Source organism: Anguilla anguilla, chromosome 2 (genome assembly GCF_013347855.1).
Source record: "Anguilla anguilla isolate fAngAng1 chromosome 2, fAngAng1.pri, whole genome shotgun sequence".
Classification (NCBI taxonomy): Eukaryota; Metazoa; Chordata; class Actinopteri; order Anguilliformes; family Anguillidae; genus Anguilla; species Anguilla anguilla.
Window position 1 is genome coordinate 3,392,592 of NC_049202.1, and position 22,997 is coordinate 3,415,588.

At 50.5% G+C, this 22,997-nt stretch overlaps 1 protein-coding gene across 1 annotated transcript in view; it reads left to right on the forward strand.

Moving 5' to 3' along the window:
* The window catches only part of kcnq5b (potassium voltage-gated channel, KQT-like subfamily, member 5b), a 54,263-nt gene that overhangs the window by 28,301 nt on the left and 2,965 nt on the right, over positions 1-22,997 (forward strand). The window contains exons 5-12 of the mRNA XM_035406943.1: positions 722-832; positions 2,014-2,109; positions 5,575-5,663; positions 7,965-7,991; positions 13,610-13,830; positions 18,578-18,686; positions 20,680-20,811; positions 21,898-22,011. Coding sequence (XP_035262834.1) covers positions 722-832; positions 2,014-2,109; positions 5,575-5,663; positions 7,965-7,991; positions 13,610-13,830; positions 18,578-18,686; positions 20,680-20,811; positions 21,898-22,011 — 899 coding nt within the window. The remainder of the gene's footprint in view (positions 1-721; positions 833-2,013; positions 2,110-5,574; positions 5,664-7,964; positions 7,992-13,609; positions 13,831-18,577; positions 18,687-20,679; positions 20,812-21,897; positions 22,012-22,997) is intronic.

A 22,997-nucleotide genomic window follows, 5' to 3' on the forward strand; every position in this document is an offset into this window, starting at 1 on the left:
GGACGGTGGGAGCAAGGTCATTGGGGTCGGGGGGGTAATAAAACAAGGGACTTGACGGCTGCGATGGCATTTTGCTTGCAGATAAACCAGAAACAAGCTCCACCAATCACAGAAGTCAATGGCGACGGCCAGTGGAACATCGTCGAAGATGATTGGTGGATACTTTTTTGCCCGTACCTCTAAGATCACAGTGAGAATGACCGAGGAAGCAGCGAGATTGTATCCACCAATCACCAACAGAATTCTTCTCCTTGGCCGTTAATAACGATTGATGGAGTATGTTCTGTGTGTTTTTTTTTTCTTCTAAGCATCAGGTGTCATCAGGACCACCGTGTCCCTGCTTAATGATCTCTGACTGTGCTCGTTAATGATCCCCCCCCCCCTCCCCCCTTCTCCCGGAGAGGTAGGTGGACCCAGTAACCGTGAGTTCAAGAAGCTAACTGCAGGCGGCCTCCAGTTTTCCACTTAATAAAGTCCCAATTATCCAGAGTTCGAGAATACAGTGTGTGGTCTCCTTCCTCCTTTCCTCTGTCTTCTTCTCATTCTCCGTCTCCTCCTCTGCTCTCTCCGTTCCCCTGATTTATATCTCCCAACTGTCAAGAGAAAAGCCGTCTTTTGGAGCAGCGCTGCTAAGAGTGGAATGAGCCTTGGTGCTGTGCCTGTTTTTCGGCTTTGAAACCTGGCCTTTCTCCTCCCCCCCCCCGTTCCTCTGTGTCCTCAGATCACCCTCACCACCATCGGCTACGGGGACAAGACTCCCCAGACCTGGACGGGACGCCTCCTCTCGGCGGGATTCGCGCTACTGGGCATCTCCTTCTTCGCCCTCCCCGCGGTGAGTGCCCGCTATCTCATGCCCGCTGTCTCATGCTCACTGTCTCGTGCCCAATGCCTCATGCCCAGTTGGCATGTGATGCATTTTTTTTTTGTACTTTAAAAAAAAAAAATGTATTTTTTTTTTTTTACAAATATTAATGATAATCTTTATTGTGGCAGCTCCAAGCTGTCATCGAACAGGCAGGGGACAAAGCTTCTAGCTGAGAGGTTGCAGGTTCAAATCCAAAGAAGAGAACGCTCCCTTTTGCACCTTGTCTCCATCACTTCACTGTACATAAAACTTGCATAGCCGATCCATAAATGGTTTGTCTATAAAAATGTAAACTGTGTGCATTGCACTGACTGAGGCTGAATCTGAATCAGTCAAATAACGGGAATGTGCTTTGCACGATCATGCATTTTTTTCCATGAGGGTGACTACAGTAAGGTCTTTTATACTGTAAAAGAGCCTTTTTACATTTTACAGTATGAAAGATATACATTATAAATATAGCTTTGAGATAGTTATTGAGGGTGGGGGGGGGGGGGCAGTTTAGCCAGTGAAATGGGCTCATAGGCCCAAATAGTGCAAGAGGTGACTTCCACACCCCGTTCCAATAATGCATGCACCCCTAATGGGACACTGACAATTCAGCCTCAGCAAGAGTCATAAAACACTGCTGTCCGGGCTCTCCTCGTACCCTTAGCCTGGGGCTAATTGCCCTTTCCGCTTCGCTTGCGCTGTCCGAGGATCGCTAAGCCATTTTGTTTTACTTTACGGTTTATTTTAAGAATTGCAGTTCTTCAATTCTGCAAAAAATGCTGAGCGAGCTTCGCAAGGCCAGGACGATACCCCCCCGCCCACACAATCAGCGCTCCTTCAAAAAATCTGTTAGCATTAGCATTTTCTTTTTTCTTTTCTTTTCTTTTGCCGCGTGTGTTGGAAACTGATCCGCTGGATGAACTTTCGCTTTTGTTACCGTAATCCCTCATTTCTTGTGTAAACAGCAGAAAGTTCCAGAGTAAAACCTCGGAAGTGTTCTTCTGTGGGCGGGGGGGGGGGGGGGGGGGGGGAAGCAGCAGCTCGGCTTCCTGGGCCTCCGAGCGCCGGATTTGCGCGGCACGCGATGCTCCCGGTGCTGCCGTGGTAACGCGCGCACGCGTGTGCGTGTGTGTGTTCTCCTTCTGCTCCCACCACAGGGAATTCTGGGATCTGGCTTCGCGCTGAAGGTTCAGGAGCAGCACAGGCAGAAGCACTTTGAGAAGCGGAGAAACCCGGCCGCCAGTCTCATCCAGGTAAAATCGAGCTCACCTGTCGCAGGAGAGAGAGTGCGCAGACTGCACATGTCCAATGTCGTACGGCCACTGACTGATTACTTTGTTTTTTTTTTCTCCTTCAAATCTCTGGCAGGTTTTTGTGTTTTCGGGTGATGTAAACATCTTTCTGTTCTGTCTCTGATTTCAAGCGCTTGTTCAGAGCTGCGGTAGAGAAGTTCGATCAGTCAATCAATCAATCAACCGGTCAATCAATCAAGTTATATTTCCACAGAGCGTTTTACAAAGACTTTTTCACGGCGTACCCCAGCCCAAACCCCCACAGACCGAGCCGAAGGTCACAGCGGCAAGAAAAGCTCCCCGACGGGCTCAGAGAGGGGGGAGGCTGCTCGGGGTTTAGGGACTGAGAGGGGGGAGGCTGTCTGTCTCTAATGGGCTCAGGGTTCAGAGACTGAGAGGGGAGGGGCTGCTCAGGGTTTAGGGACTGAGAGGGGGGAGGCTGCTCGGGGTTTAGGGACTGAGAGGGGGGAGGCTGCTCGGGGTTTAGGGACTGAGAGGGGGGGGCTGCTCAGGGTTTAGAGACTGAGAGGGGAGGGGCTGCTCAGGGTTCAGAGACTGAGAGGGGGGAGGCTGTCTGTCTCTAATGGGCTCAGGGTTCAGAGACTGAGGGGAGGGGCTGTCCGTCTCTGCCAGGCTCGGGGGTTTTAAGAAACGAGACGCGATCACGCCGACCTTCCAGCCCCCGTCCTATCAGCGCAGGACTGGCCGCAGAAACCGCTCCGATTCAGAAACCGCTCCGATTCAGAAACCGCCCTGATTCAGAAACCGCCCTGATTCAGAAACCGCTCTGATTCGCACTGCACCGCGGTCCCCACTGTCCATCACAGCCGGCTTGTCTGCTTTAATTACGGGTTTGATATGTATGAGGCCTGATTGGTCGGCCCCGGGGGCGAGCCTGAACCGTGACCGCGGGGATTCGGCACGCCGTTAGCATTTCGGCCGAAGGGATTGACACAATCTGGGCTCGCCGATGAGATCACTGGCACTCGGATGTACTGTGCGTTAATCCTTCAGGATGTTTTCCTTTTTCTCTCTTTTTCTCTCCCTCTCTCTCTCTCACACACACACACACACACACACACACACATACAGGCACATAGACGCACACGCACGCACGCACACACTCACACACGCACATAAGCACACACACACACACACATGCACATAAGCTCACATGCACACACACACATACACACACATAAGCGCACACACACATACATACACGCACATAAGCGCACACACACACACACAAGCACACACGCACATACTGTAAGCACACACACATACTGTAAGCACACACAAACACAAGCACACACTCACACCTTCACACAGACACACACACACACAAGCACACACGTACATACTGTAAGCACACACGCACACACATACTGTAAGCACACACAGACAGACACACACACACACACACACACAAGCACACACGCACATACTGTAAGCACACACACACACACACGCTCACACCCTCACACACACACACACACACACACACACACCCTCACACACACACACACACACACACACTCACACCCTCACACAGACACACACACACACACACACACACACACACACGCACACAGACACACTCACACCCTCACACACACACACACACACACACACACACACACACGTACACTCAAGCTCAGAATCACTGGAGTGCGCCCTTGTGGTTAAAACCTTGGCAACCTTGCTTTATTTCCATGGCGATATGTCAGGCTGATGCTTATTAGAGAGCACTCACTCCACGCTGTGGGGGTGGGCTGAGGGCTGGCCTGTTAAAGAGACAGCCAGGACACGTTTACAGGCCCTGAGATGGATATGAAAAAATCATTTCCTGATTTTACTCTCCGTCAATAAGAATTCAATAGTTGATTGGTACCTTGCATGGCAGCCTTTCACCGTTGGTGTGTGTGTGTGTGTGTGTGTGTGTGTGTGTGTGTGTGTGTGTGTGTGTGTGTGTGTGTGTGTGTGTGTGTGTGTGTGTGTGTGTGTGTGTGTGTGGTGTGTGTGTGTGTGTGTGTGTGTGTGAATGGGTGTATGAGAGGCATCAATCGTAGAGCACTTTGGATAAAAGCGCGATATAAATGCAGTCCGCTTACCATTTACCATTTGAATTCACATCACTCAGATTGAACACTGCGCTCGCTATATGCATCCCAGACCTTTCACTGTGAATGCCACTGCTTTTACGGAAATAAAAACTCATGCCGTTCGTAATTTGAGCATGCGCTGGGCTCCATCTTAACAAGAGGTAGGCCACAGAAAATGTATGGCATTCAATGTGGGTCTGAGGCTCTGAAAGTTTGGGTACCACCGCCCCAGACCAACTGGGGTCTCTGATGTCTGCTCCCTAAAACACAGGGCCCACGCCCCACCCCTCCACTGCAGCCTCTCTCATCTCCCTTCATCGTTTATCAGCAAAAGGCTGAGGGGAGAAAAGGCTTTTTTTGCAGACTCGCGACAGCAGCCGGACCGCGTCGTTTTTTGCCACATCCAGAGGAAACGGAGCAGATATTTGAGCGGAGTCTGGAGCGAGACTACCCCTCAGGGGGCGGAGCTTTGTCGTAGACGCCACGGGCGACTTCGTCCGGCGCAAAACAAGCGTGGGGGGAACTCCGGTCGCGCCTGGCCTATTTTGGGGATGGGGGGAGAGAGACGCACGTGAAGGGCCTCCGGGTCCCTGGGCGTGGCGGGGAGATGGGGCGGGGCGGGGCGGGGTATGGGGCGGGCCGGGGCGGTCGGCCACCAGGAAGTGGCGGCGGCTGTGCTGCTGCAGCTCATTTCTTTCTTTCAGGGCGTAATGAAATTTAAAAGCCCCTCGTTCCCATGTCGACGGGGGGGGGGGGATGGGGGGGGGCGATGCGGGGGGGGGGGGGGGGGGGTTTAATTGGACCTCATCACCGTGCCTTTCTCCTCGCCCGTCTTCATTTCTCCCCGCTTAAAAGGTGTGGCCTGCAGGAGGCCATCCGGCCCGTGGTGGAGCGCCCCTGTGTCCATCCCCCGCCCCTCACCCCCCCCCCCCCCCCCTCCACCCCCCCGTGTCCTGCTGTCCGCTCCTCTATCTGTATTAACATCATTTGGTTTCAAAGGAAGGGAGGCGGTCCTGTCCTGTACCCAAGACTGAGACAAGCATCTCCAGGCTTTGTGTGTGTGTGTAGGTGTGTGTGTCTATGTGCGTGTGTGTGTGTGTGCGTGCGTGTGTGTTTGTGCGTGTGTGTTTGTGTGTGTGTGATTGTGTGTGTGTGTGCGTGCACATTGTGCTTCCATATATGTGTGCGTGTGTGCTTGTATATGTACAGTATGTGTGTGTGTGTGTGTCGTGTGCGTGCGTGTGTACATGCGTGTGCGTGTCGTGCTGGTGACCTCACCATGTCCCGGGTGTACCCCTCTGTGTCTCTGCCCCTGCCCCAGGCTGCGTGGCGCTTTTACTCCACCGACGCTAGCCGGCCCTATCTGAGCGCCACCTGGAGCCACTATGATAGTCTTGTTCCCCTCCTCAGGCAGGTATCCCAGCAACCAGCTGAAGACAAACCTGTGACTTGTACTGTTTTTGTTTTCCTTTTTTTTTTTCCTTTTTTTTCTTTTTTTTTTTTTTTACTAATCTGCTTTTTCGATTTTTTTTTTCTTCTTTTCTTTTATCCCTCCCTTCCCTCTGGCCTTGTTTTCTCTTTTTTTAATTCTCGTTTTTGTTCCTTCCCCCCCCCCCCTTTTTCTTTGTTGTTTCCTCCTTTTTCCCCCGTTCTTCCTGGTTTTTCGTATATTCTGCATGCAGTGTGTTTGGCGTAGTTATGCGGCTGATGAGAACTCGGTTCCATCGCTACCTGGAAGCCTCATTTGAAGGCGCTGCACACCTGCAGCCCTGCAAAGTAGGTACAACTCTGGCAGCTGGTGTTGTATTTGGTGTCTGTGCTCCTTCAGCTGTTCACTTCCTGTTTCCTGTTAATCGGTACCTGAACCTCTCCCTCTATAACTCAACATACTTAACTTCACTCAATTTCCAAATTCTGTTTGGGTTTCTTTGAATATATTCATGCATACATTCGTATTATACGTTATATTATTATTTTATTTTTGTTATAATTTTTTTCAAATGGTTCACAGCCATCGAATGGACCGGTATTATCCAGGCTCCTGCGCGTGCTGCTTGGGGTCTTTAGCCACCGAGCTTAAAGGCATTCGTGCACAAACAAGCTGTGGAGCCAAATCTCTCTCTATCGAAAACAAGGAGAGCCGAACCACATTCAATCATGCTCAGAGCGTTCAGTCACTCTCCCCACTCTCGCCATCATGCCCAGAGTGTTCAGTCACTCTCCCCACTCTCGCCATCATGCCCAGAGTGTTCAGTCACTCTCCCCACTCTCTCCATCACGCTCAGAGCGTTCAGTCACTCTCCCCACACTCGCCATCATGCCCAAAGTGTTCAGTCACTCTCCCCACTCTCTCCATCACGCTCAGAGCGTTCAGTCACTCTCCCCACTCTCTCCATCACGCTCAGAGCGTTCAGTCACTCTCCCCACACTCGCCATCATGCCCAAAGTGTTCAGTCACTCTCCCCACTCTCTCCATCACGCTCAGAGCGTTCAGTCACTCTCCCCACTCTCTCCCGGCACTCAAAGTAGTTTTTTTTTTTTTTTCTTTTTTTAAACTGTCAATTAGCCAATCGGAATTTATTGAGCAAACTGCTCTTCTGCCAGGCACAGATCCAGAGCAGGTTGGCAGCAGAGACGGGGCAGGTAGACTGATAAAGAGCTCGGCTTTATTGCAGGTGATTAATTGGAGCCTGGAAATATTTGGCGAGCCATCTGTGGAAACATGAACGCACGCACACGTTCACACACACACACACACACACACACAGGCACGCATGCACACAGGTAAATGCACACACACACATGCACGCACACGCACGCATACACACACACACAGGCATGCATGCACACATGTAAATGCACACACACACACACGCACACACGCACGCACGCACACACATACACGCACGCATACACACACACACACACACACACACAGGCATGCATGCACACATGTAAATGCACACACGCGCACACACGTTCACACACACACACACGCACACACACACGCGCACGCACACACACATGTTCACACACACACACACGCGCACGCACACGAGATTGACCTGGAACCACAGCTTTTAATTCAGAATGCGAAGCACTCGCCCGACGGGTTGGACAGAACTGAAAAGCCTGTCACCGGCGACAGAACATTCTAGTTCTCACACATTTCGGTGGCTGAATTTGTTGTCTCCATGGCAACAGCAGCGTCAAAGCACTTCAGCTGTGCGTGTCACCCTTAGCATCTTGCTTTACGCGAGTTCAAACACAGACACTAAATTTAAAAAAAAAAAAACAACACAAGATATGCCGGTCCCTCTCCTCCTTATCCGTAGCTCCCTGTCCTTGCTAGAGCTTTCCTAGACGGCCTGCATGCGTACTGTGCAGTGCTTGCATGCGTGCCTGCGATCTGCTACCAAACCGTGTGTTTTGTTTTTATTTTGTGGAGTTCGATTCATTTTTGTTGAGTTTCGCTTTTTTCCTAATGCCTTGCGGTTTGCTTTTGACGCACTCCTTTCTGTGGTGTCCTTGGTGTCCTCCTAAAAATGTACACTGTTTACGTGAGGCTGATACGGACGAATGTGTTGCTTAGTACCTGTACCTACCAGAATATCTGTGTGCGTGTTGCGTGTGCTCGTGTGTCACTCTGCGCTTAATGCAAAGAACTAATCTGTTTAACCTTGTCCCCTTTCTGTAACCTGTCTCCTGAAGGAAAGACCAAGGAGAATCGTCCACAAGGTTTGTGTAACCGACTTCTACAAATTCAGTGCGAATGCAGAAAGTGTGTAATAAAGAATGTGTGAATATATCATTTTTTCAGCTACCATGTGTCAAAAATGCATTCAGTTTTTTTTTTTTTTTTTCAGAATGATATTTATGTGGCATCATATGAGAAAAATGAGGATTAGCTCAAAGCAGCACACACACGTGCGCGCGCACACACAGACACACACAGACACACACACACACGCTCACACCACTCAAATATCCAGATGCTTTTGTTATCAGGGGTTTATCAGCTTTTTGTAAACAAAGTGACCAGCATTCTGGAGTTTTCTTAGGTCAGCTTTTCCTCAGCTCTCCAGTCATGCCCTTAAAAAGCAGAGAGAGCGAGAGCAAGAGAGAGGAGGAAAAGAAGATAAGAGTTACAGAATACAGAGGGGGGGGGGGGCAGAGTTGGGGGAAGAGAGAGAGAGAGGGGGCAGAGTTGGGGGAAGAGAGAGAGAGAGAGGGGGCAGAGTTGGTGGAAGAGAGAGAGAAAGGGGGCAGAGTTGGGGGAAGAGAGAGAGAAAGGGGTAGAGAGGAGGAAAGAGATAAAGCGAGAGAGAGAGAGAGAGAGAGAGGGAGAGAGAGAAAGAGAGGGAGCCTCACAGCGGTCTGCCTCGAGCTCCACTCTCCCGAAAGTGAGGGGCCTGCTCATTTGTCACTGTCCTGCTCCGTCAGACCGGCCCGGACGAGCGCTGTGGGGATGATGTGCTTTTTCCATTTGGGCTTATTTATATTGCTCATTAAGCCCCCCCCCCCCCCCCCCCCCCCCCACGCCCTCAGTTACTGCATATGCGCGCACTGCCAGAGCCCTTACAGACCCAGGCCTGCAAGCCAGTAAGAGGCTGTCAGTCAGCTCCGCACAACTGCAGCTGTCCCCGCGCTATAAATGTCACAAAAAACAGCAAATACCTCCAAAATAAACGGGCCAATGGGCTCTGTCCAAAACGGTGATGGCGTAGGCTTCTGTAAATTGCTTTGGCAGGCGACACGGAGGTCGAGTTATTTAATACATAAGAAGAAGAGGCGAGCAACCCCTGTTGCATACTGTATGACACGGATCCCCGCAAATAGACATTTGAGATGCAGGCGTCTGAAATGCCGGCTGTCTGCGTGCGTAATCCCGAGCGCGTTTTTGGCCACGAGGCCTGGTGAGCCCGAGCTCGCTAAACAGCTGTGCAAGTTCACTTGTGCACTTCATGCAGGCGATATAAATATATATTCCTCCGATATAAATATATATTCCACTGCCTTGCGATTGGTCCTTCTGAAGTGTCTGTTGAAGAGAAATTGAGTTCTCGGGTCCGTTGAGTTCAAAAAGAAGAAGAAAAAAATAACAGCATTGATCATGCCCATTTTTCCCCGTGTATTTCAATTAGCTGTGAAATTACGGTTGCGTGGGCCCAGGTGACATTTAAAAAGAACAAAAACAAAAAACGTGTTGGGGGGGGGGGGGGGGGGTCGGAGAGAAGAGGAGACAACTGAAAGAGGGACTTCACTTTTTTATTTATTTGAAAAATATATTTAAAATGTTACGAGACGCTGGTAACCCCCCCCCCCCCCCCCCCCCCCCCCCCCCCGGAGAACGGGGCACAGGATACTCGTGAATGCTCAGGACGAGACAAACTGTTTTTTTGTTTTGTTTTGTTTTTGTTTTTTTGTTTTCTTAGCCTGGCTAGATCGCCGTTTTTATTTTCCAGCCGGCAGGTCTCCGGAGGCGGGGGAGTGCACGCGGCGTCTGCCGTGAGAAGCACTGCGAATGCTTACAGTTGATCAGAGTACAGTGCATTATCTGTGCCTGTAGCATTGGCCTGGATCCAGGGCTAATTAGATCACTGATGTTTTTATTATATCTGGTTATACATACACCCTCTTACATTTACCGTAGCAAAAAAAAAAGTTGAATTACCTCACTTACGCATTCTGAAAACAGCGAGTTGCGAAACTATAAGGCTTAGAGTCACTTTCATTTCAATGCACTCAATTTAAAAAATGAGTTTAAATTCAATTCATGAATAAAAAAAAGATGAAATGGAATGGATCTGAATCCTGCTCTGCCACGTCACCACCATAGGCAGGCATGGGGGGGGCAGTACATTAATCAGCAGCAACAACCTTCATCTAACCTTTGGTGGTCATCTTGTGCAACCCACTTAAAGTTTGAAAAGCCCTAACACCAGTGCTTGTTTTCATACCAGCCCAGGCACGCTCAGCAAAGTGTGTCATACGAGGACTCAATTCACCACTTCACTAGTTCTCCACTACACCAGTTCACCACTTCACCAGTTCACCACTTCATTTCAGCACTGCACTGCTCATGAAATTTCTACCTGTTTATTCACCACCTCTTCCCAGAATTAATGGAACGCTCACTCACCTAATGGAAAGTGTGGATAGCATCTCTTTGAGTGTGTGTGCATATGTGTGTGTGTGCGCGCGCACGTGCGTGCGTGTACATGTGTGTTTGAGTGAGAGAGAGCGAGAGAGTATGCAGTATCTACACGTGTGTGTGTACTGTACGTGTCAGAGTAGCATCAATGTTTAATGAAGTGTCTGTCAAAAAAGATTTACGTTTTTATCTTGCTTGACTGCACTGCTCATCAGAAAGTTGAAAACATATCACTGGTGAACATGTGCAGTTAAATTATTGAATCGTCAAACAGGTGTGTCAGAACGATAGTGATTCCTTTTCTCAACCTCAGTTGTCTTGTCCTGCCATTTCTAAAATACCACTGCTGCTTACTAAGGAAATGGCACTACTTCTTTATTGAAATAACACATGATCGTCTATTTTCCCTCATTCCTAGTCAGGTTCTTAGTAGTAAACAGAAGCTCTTCAGGAGGTATACCACACGGAAACATAGGTACCCAGCATCCCACTCTCAGTCACATGATCTTTGGGAATGCCAATTAATCGCTGGTGCATGGACTAAAGTACACGTCGCCCACCGCCCTGGCATCCGGCTGCTCCTGGTTCAGGGGGTGACTAACTGTAAGATGAAAAAATTTGTAGTGTGGTGAGTTTGGTGGACTGCTTGCACTAAGAACTCTACTGCATAGAAAACTATTCCAGCAGTTATTACCCTATCTGGTCCGGTCTGTGTTCTCACAACGCCCGTGTATGCTATGTTTTGTCATGTAGTGAGTGCACACACTTTTATATATATAATGCAGCATTAGACAGGCATGCCATACCATATTTAGGTAAAATCATGCAAATGGTGTCTGCTGTGCATTTTCACATGGACTTGTCTTTTTGAAGTATCCCTTCGACACTGAGATTTTGGGCAAAAATATGACTAGATTACAGTGATGATGATATTTTTATTAGTGCTAGCAATTTTAGCAGTTACTGGCTTGTGATTCTGTAACATAAGCTCAATATTGATTCCAAGAGCAATCTAAAATAAGGCAATATAGTAAGTCTAACAGCTGCTTTGTGAGCTTAACAACCCTTAGATACCTGTATAAGCCAGAAATGTAAAGCCTGAAGCCTGTTGCTCAGTTTGCTTATAGAAGCACTTGTAAACTTGCTTGTTATTCTCTGAACATCCTTATTCCTTTGTATGTTCTGTTCTGTATGGGATGTAAGCTAAATCCAGTTTTATTAAAAATAATACAAGATCACATTAAACCTGAATGTTTTACATGTAATGTATGTGGTTATGATGCTACGCTATTATCTGTCGCACCCGCCAAACGGTGCGTTATTGATATAGGAAGCCACCGTATAGGTGACAGCACAGACGTTCTTAGTGCAAGTAGCCTGTTTGGACGCTGCCTGTTGCCTGACGTTCTGGCAAACAAAAACACACGGACGTGCCCTACCCTCCTGGTCCGTCTGCATGAGGTCTCTGCCGCGCATGACTACTAAAAGCACGTCTCGGTTAACCGGAGCCATCGACAGACAGGTTGCTTCTTCAATACACTTTTTTGTTTTCACCAATATCCGCCCGGCACGCTGTAGCGACATCATGCGATCGATGAATATTAGCGACTGCGTAACGACTTTACGGCCCCGATTTACGACTCTGAGGAACTCTGGTACTGTCACCACCCTGTCTGGTTTAAGGTTACACGGAGGAAACTGACGTCACTTTGATATCAAGACCTGATGCGGGCGCACCGTTGTTCGGTTATTAGTACTTTCTGAACACTTACTGGAGAAAATGAAACATAGCATTTTAATATCGTCGAAATAGTATGCGGCAGAACTGGGTGTCCCCCCTTTCTCTCTCGTGTTATTTTAAGGGGGAATTAAGTACACCGGGTCTGTTCTGTAGCCGTGACTGACCGTGCAGTTTGTTGTCTTTAAATAGGGGCTGCCCCGAAGTGCTGTTTATAAACTTGAAAAACCACCAGTGTGTTGAAAATGGCCAGTATTGTGATTAGTGCGTGCCAGTGTAAATAATAAGAATAACTTTTCTACGAATATTTCAGTCATGAATAATAATAATAATAATAATAATAGACCTACTTAAACTTGTGCAGTGTTTTTCTTACGTGGCATTCAAAGCCCTTTAAAAAATAAAATGGCAATAAAATAAGGACGGATAAAAGGCGGGGATGGGGGGGAGGGTTCTGCGTACAGGTAACGTGGTAGTCCTCCCTGCTCTCGCCTGCCTGCTCCACATCAACCCCCCACCCCACCCCACCCCACCCGACCCCACCGCATGAAGCTGCCGTTCAGCACTTCCAAACTCGCCCGCACAAACACACTGCATCCCTGCATGCTAAAGCCATCGCGTCACTGTGACGGATTTCCCGCAGTTCGGCGCTCGTGCGCACTACGGTGGTGTGGTTCGTCTAGCCGGTGTCGGCTCCGTCCCGCGCGCGTATATTAACTTGTCACTCCGAAACTCGTCCTCGGCTCCTGCGTAGCCTAGAGAGCTCTCCTCCGGGGCCTTGTTACTCATTCTGTCTTTTTTTTTTTGAGACACCGGTACGTAGAAGCGCCGAATCACACTGAAGGATACACAGAGGGCCTTTTGCTTGTGCATATAGCTTGCGTTTACAGCATCCCCTGCGCACCTGCTGCAATGCATGCTGGTCCCGGATGGTCATCTCACCACCTTGTCAGTCCATCCCTAACATGTACGTTAGACGACTATGCAGGTCTAAAATGTGTATTGAAAGGCAAACACAGAAGACATCGATTTGCCGAATAACATAGCAGTAGCAGAAGAGTTATGTGAGCTATGTCAGTGCTACCTAGTACCTTTGCTGCTTGGCTTAGTGTGAGTACATTAACAAGGTAAGGATGTCCAATCTATAGACCAGTCCTGTTTATTAACATTTCGATCTTTCTTTGGGTTGTGTTTGAGGATGTTAAGCATATTCACTCTAAAACTGTTGAGTGTATAGTGACTTTCTCATAGTCTCTCTTTTTCTCTCTCCTTCTCTGCCTCTCTCTCTTTCTCTCTGCCTCCCTCTCTGCCTATCTCTCTCCCTCTTTCCCCCCTCTCCTCCCTGTGCCCCCCCCTCTCCCTCCCTGCTTCCCCATTCCCCACCCCCCCTCTCCCCTCCCTCTCCCCCCCCCCTCTCTCTCTCCCCCCCCCCCCGCCCCGCCCCGCCCCGCCCCCGCCCCGCAGTCAGAAGCTGAGCTTTAAGGAGCGCGTGCGCATGGCCAGCCCGCGCGGTCAGAGCATAAAGAGCCGGCAGACGTCGGTGAGCGACCGGCGGTCCCCGGGGGCCGAGATCAGCGCCGAGGGCACCAGCCCCGCCAAGGTGCAGAAGAGCTGGAGCTTCAACGACCGCACCCGCTTCCGCCCCTCGCTCCGCCTCAAGAGCCAATCGCGCCCCGCGCCCGACGGTGAGGGACCCGCCCCCCCCCTGACATCTTCCCATTGGCAGACTGGGCTGTCAGCTGATTAACCGACTTTGCGTGTAAAACTGAGGTCTAGCCCTGTTGCTGTATGTAAAGTATGCATGATTTATTTACATGTTCTTAACTTCCTTACGTGGGCAGTTCTCAATATTCTTGCCATATGTACAACGTCAACTTTAAAAACAGAATTTTCTTTTTTTTTGTTGATGCTTTTAAATTGGGGCATGGGAGCTTTTGTAATGCAGTCTGGAGTTCAGGGCCTGTTGTATCTCATAGGGTGCCTTTGTCACGATGTTTCCGGATAGCAAAGTCTTAATTACCTGCGGTGGTTCAGATATGAACAGAAACAACAATGGCTGGAACTGCAGTGTTCTCTTCTGCTTGTGTTAAGTCTTTGCCAGGAGAGGAGAGATGAGCGTGAGCGTGCTTTCTCTCGGCCTTGTGGAGAGTTTCTGTAATGAAGGGGCTAGTGATTCGGCGGTGGCACTGCCCCTGCCAGGTCCGGCGCCACGCTAGGAATGTTTGTGCCCTGCGGGATGGGTTCCGGGGGGATGCCAGTGCGACTGGAAGGGCCTGGCAGTGGTGGGGGGGGGAGGGGGAGGGGGGGGTGGTGGTTCCGTCGAAAAATCCCCGGCCTGTAATAACCAAGCAAATCCAAACAGAGAGCTGGCTAACTGCTGGAGATCGGTCCTAGAGGCGTTTTCCATTATAGCGAACCTTATCTTCATCACAGCAAAGCCAGCTGCGAGAATCGAATATCCTCTTCCTCCAGTAAAGCAAATAACCTTCTCAGATGGGTGGCCACGCCTGAACAGGGCTTTGGAGTTCTCTTTTTTTTCATTCTTTGGTGCAGTATTTTTGTGATTATATATATATATTTTTTTTTTTTTACTGTGGGAAGCCACCAAAGGCCTTTCCCCAGATTCCCAATTTTTTAATGAATAAAGGAAAAAGGATCGGTGGCAGAGTTCTGCCTATATGCTACGTGGCCAAAATACGCATCGGGGGCTGGGGGGGGGGGGGGGGGCACCGCCCAAGGTGCACAAGTGTCAATTCCAAGGCTACCCAAACCCTGTTCCTGGAGATCTACCATCCTGTAGGTCTTCATTACAACCCTAGTTTGACACACCTGATTCTACTGATTAGCAGCTCAACAGGATCTCTAGCTGTTGAGTGGGGTGTGCTTTGTTAGGGTTGGTGTGGATACCTAGAAGATGGAACATTTCCAGGAATAGGGTTGGGCTGCCCAGATCTGGCCGTTTAATGAGGTGTGTTTTGTTAGGATTGGTGGGAAAACCTGCAAGACGCTACATCTCCAGGAACAGGGTTGGGCAGCCGTGCTCTAGCTATTGAGTGGGGTGTGCTTTTGTTAGGGTTGGTGTGGATACCTAGAAGATGGTACATTTCCAGGAATAGGGTTGGGCAGCCCAGATCTGGCTGTTGAATGAGGTGTGCTTTGTTAGGGTTGGTGGGAAAACCTACAAGGTGGTACATTTCCAGGAATAGGGCTGGGCAGCCGTGGTCTAGCTGTAGAGTGAGGTGTGCTGCTTTGTTAGGATCGGTGAGAAAACCTACAGGGCGGCACTTTCCAGGTACGGGGTCGGGCTGCCCTGCTCCGTGCTCTTCCCAGAAGCTGGCTCAATTCTGTTAATTCAGAAAGCCCTTAGGGCCTCAAACTGAGGAGCACACAGCGGTACTATAGAACCACGCCCGCCACACAGCTGCCGGTCCTGTAGCGTTTCGCGAAGTGCAGCTACTCCTTTCCCGCTCGCGGTCGAAATGAGGTCCAGCTGTTCGGGTAGCTGGTGCTCCTGCTGCTGGAAACCTTCTGTAGGGGGCTCCTAATCTTAATCTGGGAGGGGCCACACGGTGAGCGGGTTTTCTCATCGTTACTCAATTGATTAATTGATCAATTAAAGCAGCTGCGGATACAGGTAACTCCCCTCACCTGGTTTCTGGACCCTGTAGTCCTTCTGGACCGGGGTTGGCAAATACAGTTCTAGATAGATAGACAAACTGTATTGCACACAGTTTTTAACAGTCGTGCCTTAGCTGTTAATGGTGATGATGAGGATGGTGAGGGTGATGATGGTGAGGATGAAGGTGATGATTATGGTGATGATGCGGGTGATGATGATGATGATAATTATAATGAGGATGGTGATGGTGAGGATGAAGGTGACGATTATTATGATGGCAGTGATGATGAGGACGATGATGGTTATGATGAAGATGATGATGAGGATGATGGTCAGGATGACAGTGATGATTATGATGATGACAGTGATGATGATGATGAAGATGAAGATGATTATGATGATAAAGATGAAGATGAGGATGATGAGGATAGGAACAGAATGTTCCGTGGTTCTGGGTTCCGCCCGCTTCTCCCTGTTTCTCCCCTTATGAGGGCCTTGGGAACGGCGGCGGCGGTCAGCGGCGATCGGGCCAATCGGAGCGGGCCCCGGGGGTCGGCCATGCCCTTTGACCCCGCGGTCCCGTTGGCTGACCGCGCACAATCCCCAACCCCTCGGGGAGAGCCCGCTCCCTGAGACTCGCGGACATGCCGAGGGGCGCGGCTGGAACCTTCCGGAACCCGGGTCAAATTACTCAGACATTTTTAACTCCGTAGATGCTGGCCAGTTTTAATTTTTTTGATAACGTTCTTTTAGATCCTGAGAATTGTTCAACAAAGTATGTTACTAGCCAAAGTGTGCATTCATATGAAAGAGGGATATTGTGTGTGTGTGTGTGAGTATGTGTGTGTGTGTGTGTCAGTGTGTGTATGTATACGTGTGCGCGTGGGCGTGTGTATGTGTGTGTCTGTGTGGGTCAGTGTGTGTCAGTGTGTGTGTGTGTGTGTGTGTGGGTCAGTGTGTGTGTGTGTGTGTGTGTGTGTGGGTCAGTGTGTGTATGTATACGTGCGGGTGTGTGTGTGTGTGTGTGGGTCAGTGTGTGGCTTATTATAAACCCTCCAGTCTGCACTGGAGCCTGCAGCAGCCCTGCTGGTCTCAGAGCTGAGCTCATTAAGGCGGGAGGCTCAGACTGCCAGAGGCGCTGGGGCCCGCGGAGCATCCAGGTCACCCAGAGGCCTTTAAGCCTGAGAATCACCAGGGGAAGCTGGCGACCGCACAGCGGGGCCCACATCCTGCGGCGCCATTTTGGCTCTGACCTGGGGGGCCAGAGATACACCGTTCTCCTGGGGGTGGCTGGTGGGTGGTTGTGTGGGGGGGGGGGGGACTTGACTCTGCAGTTAACATTTAGCTCGTTTCGCCCACCACCTCCCCCCCCCCCCCCACCCCCCGCACGGTGACAGATGTGCCTCGTTAGCGATATTTTCAAGTAGCGGAAAAGTTTGTGGAAAAGACCCCGAAAGACCAGTCTGACCGCAGGCCTGTCTGCCGCTGCCGAGTCCTTTCATGTGGATTTCACACGTTCACGAAGAAGACGCTCTTACACAAGAGCGACTCTCATCCACGACATTTATCCAGCAGACGCTTTCGTGCAGAGAAACCCTTTATCCATTACGGCACACTCACACAGCACACTCTCTCTCGTACAGACTCTTATCCATTATGCTGCGCTGCGTTTGTGGGCTTTTATCCGGGGCGAGTCCGGACCCATTATAGCGCATTCGTGCGGCGCAGTCTCTCGTCTTACACAAAAGAGGCTCTCCTCCATTGTGCCGCGGTGCGTCCGTGCAGCAGACGCGCGCCTCGCCGAAATGGAAGGGAGCGTCCCGTAAGTGCATCCCACCGGAGTTATGCGATGGACAGAAGCCCCAGACACCGGCGACCAGCGCTCCCAGAATGCCGTGCGTACGTGCGCCCGTCGGTTAAAGCGCTGAGCGCGGAGCAGCTCGCGCCGGACCCAGAAACGCAAACGAATCCCGGGGTTCGTGCGGCTGACGTCCACGCAGATGCCCGTAAGACATTTCGCGACGGTCCTGTAATTGGACCCGAGATGAACTGTTAAAATTCCCAGGTGTGGTCTAAAGGTGCTTCACGCGATGACTCACGGGAGCCACGGATTGGCTCGTTTCTGGACGAGGCCCGTGCTACGGACGCCGCCGTGCTTAAGCAGCCAGCGCTGCTAACAGCTAACTGAACCCTGAGGTTGAGAAGGGGCTCGTCATCTGTGACACGGGAGAATAATTACTCTCTTTCTCTCCCCCCTCTCTCTGCTCTTTCTCTCTCTTTCTCCCTCTTTCTATCCCTCTCTCTCTCCATCTCTCTCTCCCCCTGTCCGTCTCCCTTTCTCTCTCTCCCTCTCTCTCTCTCTCTCTCTCCCCCTCCCTCTCTCTCTCCATTTCTCTCTGTCTCTCTCCATCTCTCTCTCTCCCTGTCCATCTCCCTTTCTCTCTCCCCCTCCCTCTCCCCCCTCTCTCTGCTCTTTCTCTCTCTTTCTCCCTCTCTCTTTCCCTCTCTCTCTCCCTCTTTCTATCCCTCTCTCTCTCTCCATTTCTCTCTGTCTCTCTCTCTCTCTCTCTCCCCCTGTCCGTCTCCCTTTCTCTCTCTCCCTCTCTCTCTCTCTCTCTCTCCCCCTCCCTCTCTCTCTCCATTTCTCTCTGTCTCTCTCCATCTCTCTCTCTCCCTGTCCATCTCCCTTTCTCTCTCCCCCTCCCTCTCTCTCTCTCTCTCTCTCTCTCTCTCTCCCCCTCTCCCTCTCTCTCTCTCTCTCTCTTTCTCTTTCTCTCTCCCCCTCCCTCTCTCTCTCTCCCTCCCTCTCTCAGCCGACGCTAACCTGGGTGTGGACGACGGCTTCGATGAGAAGGGCTGCCACTGCGAGATCTCTGTGGAGGACCTGACGCCCGCCGTCAAGTGTGTGATCCGGGCGGTCAGGTGAGGGAGGTGGCGCCCCGCGTTCCGGAAGGTTCCCCCCGGTCGTCCTCTGGGTACCTGAGCCAGCCTGGCACCTCAGAGGGGGCGGGGGGGGGGGGTGGTGCCAGCTGTCCCTGCGCTCGTCCTTACAAACATTCTTCCTTCCTGTGTGTCAACTCCGCCAAACGGCTGTGAGCGGGAATCAGCTCTAAGACAGTTTCCCCACCTTTCTGAAACTGAGTAGAGCTACACCTGTGTTCAGGGCCTCCTTGTAGTACTGCATCTTTATTTATATATAGGCCTGGAGGTAGTGACCGAGCATAGTGTGTAATGAATAATAGGCCTGGATGAAGCACTGTAAAGTGCTATTGGTGGGGAAAAAAAAAAAAAGTTAGTAGTGAGATTCATAAAAAGATACAGGTACAATTAAAATAAATAATAAGCTGGTTAGTGCTCCTCATCCACCGGGAAGCTTGTAACGGGACAGGACAGCCTGTTCCCATTCCTACGTTTCGTCTCCCCCTCTCCCCCTCTCTCACACCCCTGAGCCGGTAAAGTGAGCTGCCCCCCTCCCCTGCCGGGCCCCCCCCTCCACATTGCCCTGTACGCCCGTCCTGCTGCGGCGCGGGTGCTGGGGGGGGCGGAAGCGAAAGAAGAGTCGTGAGAAATTTGGGACTCGCCCCCCTGGTTCAGACACGCTCCCCCGCTGCCCAATTCTCTCCACTCGGGACGTCCCGCTGTAGGCTGTTTGTGTGCTTAACGCTACAGATGGACACCGACCCCCCCCCCCCCCCCCCCCCCGTACGTACCCCCCACTCGGACCTGAACAGCATCCTGCCGGTACAGCAATACCCTCCCTCTACCTTCTCAGGGTGATAGGTTTACTGCTCCCTACCGTGGGGGGGGGGGGTTGGGGGGGGCCGGCTTTATAGCTGCAGGTCGTCACGAACGCTGTTTTCTTTCAAAACGGCTGGAATTCCTCCACCCCGGGAGAAGCTTTCACCCCTATGGAGGAATAATAAAGGATATGGCATTACACTACACAATGCCTTGTTTTAAGTAGAAATACTGCATTTGCGGTTTAAAAGACAATACGTCTCAATATCAGAGCTTCGCGTCACACAGCTGTTCAAACACAGTGTGATGTTATTGTCATTTTAAATATGAGTGGCAGGATATTTAATGTAACCCTAACACCACACCTTGATTGTCTCAAACTATCAACTTTCCTTGGAGATCCAAAAAAATTGCAGGCCGATCTTTTTTTTTTTGTTTGGTGACTGCCCTCTAGTGGTTGAGCGTGGACAGTGCAGCCCAAGATTCGAGAGACGGGATTTTTACCACACTAATAACCTCCAGCATCTGCGCAGTTACGAGCTTTGAAGATAACGAGCAGTCCCGGGAGAATCGCTGTTCATGAGAAGGTCCACGAACGGTAGCTGAATGGTAGCTGGGGAAAGGGGGGGGAGGGGGGGGTCCTGATTGAGAACTCAACCGGAGAGGAACTGGGCACAGAATTAGAAAAGGCGCATATCCCCCTTCTCTGATGTTGTTTTGGGGCAGGCTACTCAGCTAGCGACCCACAGGCTAAATACAGTCCGACATGAACCTTACTCTTGGCCTTTTAATAGTTGTGGGAAAACAAATCTTACTGTGAACAAGCCTCATTGATCGTAACTGTCATAGCTGTCAGTCCTGTACTTTAAAAAAAAAATGATGTTTGGACCCTTGCTAAAATTACCATGCACCTGTTATTGTTCACAAAATGTTTTAATTTCAAAGTTCAACACCTACACAGAAATGTTGGTACTGTTAATTAAAAGTTGCTGTATCAGGCTGCATTACAAGAAAATACATACTTAAAAAAAATTTTTTTTTAAGACTGATTGGAAATTTTTTTTCATGTTTTTTAGCTTTATCATGTTCATACAGGAGCCAAATTCAGAAGCAGGTGTGTTTTTTGTATTTACTGTGTATTTGGCACTGTAAGCACGCCCCCTGCTGGCCATTGCAGGATAATGAAGTTCCACGTGGCGAAGAAGAAGTTCAAGGAGACGCTGCGGCCGTACGATGTGAAGGACGTGATCGAGCAGTACTCTGCTGGACACCTGGACATGCTGTGCAGGATCAAGAGCCTGCAGACACGGTGAGACAGACAGACACGGTGAGACAGACAGACAGACAGACAGACAGGCAGACACGGTGAGGCAGACAGACACGGTGAGACAGACAGACAGGCAGACAGACAGACACGGTGAGACAGACAGACAGGCAGACACGGTGAGACAGACAGACACGGTGAGGGCCGGGCAGAGACACACACACACAGACACACACACACACAGAAACGCACGCACACACACACACACACACACACAGAAACACACACACTCACACACACACACACACACACACACACACGCGCACAAACACACACACACGCCCCTCCTTCTGTCACACGCACATATGTACACACACACAGCAACACATTTTAACACACCTGGAAGCAGATACAGTAAGATGAAGTACACAGGAACATGTGCAGGACACACATATGGAGATAGACACTGACAGGCACAGACATCCTGTAAGTACTGACCTGGAGCAGCCTCAGGCCTGCAGACTGGCTGAAAGGAGAGTAGCTGTGTCTGTGCCTGTGGCAGGTAAAGGTGTCCAGGCTCTGCTTCAGTGTGAGACCGCCTCTGACCTGGAAACAGCAGCCGGGACAGAGTTAGTCACACACAGAGAGAGAGAGAGAGAGAGACAGCCAACGCACACAGACACCAGGAAGAGGAGCGGAGACGACAGGCTCCAGCATTCCCCTGCAAGCATATCCTACTCTCCACGTCAGTGACCTTTTCCAGCTCTGTGCCATGGGGGAGGGGGCAGTGTAATGCAGTTCTCCAGTGGGCTATGGCTGCCCCACCCCCACCCTGTACTCTGAACTCTGAACCCTGAACCCGTGAGTCGTGACCCGTGAGTCATGAGTCATGAGTCGTGAGTCATGAGGTGTGCGTCGTGAGTCGTGAGTCGCGAGTCGCGAGTCATGACCCGTGAGTCGCAAGTCGTGAGTCATGAATCGTGAGTCGCGAGTCATGACCCGTGAGTCGCGAGTCGTGAGTCATGAATCGTGAGTCGCGAGTCATGACCCGTGAGTCGTGAGTCGTCAGCAGTCCCTTTCTCAGCGATGATGTGCATGATTGACACCTCTTGTGTGCCCTTTCCCACGCAGGCTGGACTCCATTGTGGGTCCGCAGCACACCCTGGGCAGCAAAGCCAAGACTCTCTCCTCCCCCTCCCTCCACCCATATCACAGCCAGCATGGGAGGAAGCACTCCGCTGCGGGGTCAGCCCCACGTCACCCCGACCCCCATCCACCCTGCCCCCCTCATCCCCCCCGTCCCACAAAATCCCCACCCCACCCCACTCTTTCCTGCATGCTCCTAAAATTCACCTGGTGGGAGTCCGGTGTGGACGCGGCGCACCTGCGCACTGTGCTTGGTCACCTGAGGCGGGAAATCCAGGTTCGGAAAGTGAAAGAGCGTCATCTCCGGTATTTTGCTCCTTTCGCCATAATCAGCATAATTCCTCAGCCCATGGGTGACGTGGCGGATGAGTGACGTCAGCTGGCTGAGCTCATGGGTGGAAGAAACGGCGAGCAGGATATTCACTTTCTCACCCCTGGTTTTTCCACCTCTGTTGTTTACCAATCGCTCCGCGTGGTTTGAATTTAATCATTGAGTGTTATGATAAAACCTAGTCTCAATACATCAATGCGACTATTTTAATCGAAGCTATTTCGCTTTAATTCTGCCAACAAAAAACATGAAAAATGTTTCAAATAAAAATGAACACAACTTCCAACTCGTTACCCAGCACCGTCCGTAGGGTAGTACAGGAAGTCATTTTTAAAAATATGCAAAAAAAAGCTTCCAGCATTTGACTCCCATTGACCTTTTTGAGAGGTTAAGGAATTTTCCGCTTTGGTTTTGTGTGTGTGTGTGGGCATGTATTACTATCTTTGTGAGAACCAAATGTCCCCACAAGGATAGAAAGATGAGGAAAATTACGCAAGGTGGGAACCTTTTGCTGGTCCCCACAAGTTCAAGAGGCTGTTTTAGGGTTAGGACTTCGGGTTAGGGTTAGGGTTAGAATTAGGTTATGGTTAGGGTTAAGGTTAGGCAGGTAGTGGTTGGGGTTAGGGTTAGGTTTAGGGTTAGAGGTTACGGAATGAAGTCAATGAGAAGTCCTCACAAATATAGCAATACGAATGTGTGTGTGTGTGTGTGTGTGTTTTTTTAAAACCTACTCAATGCCTTCCCTTTGAAGTCT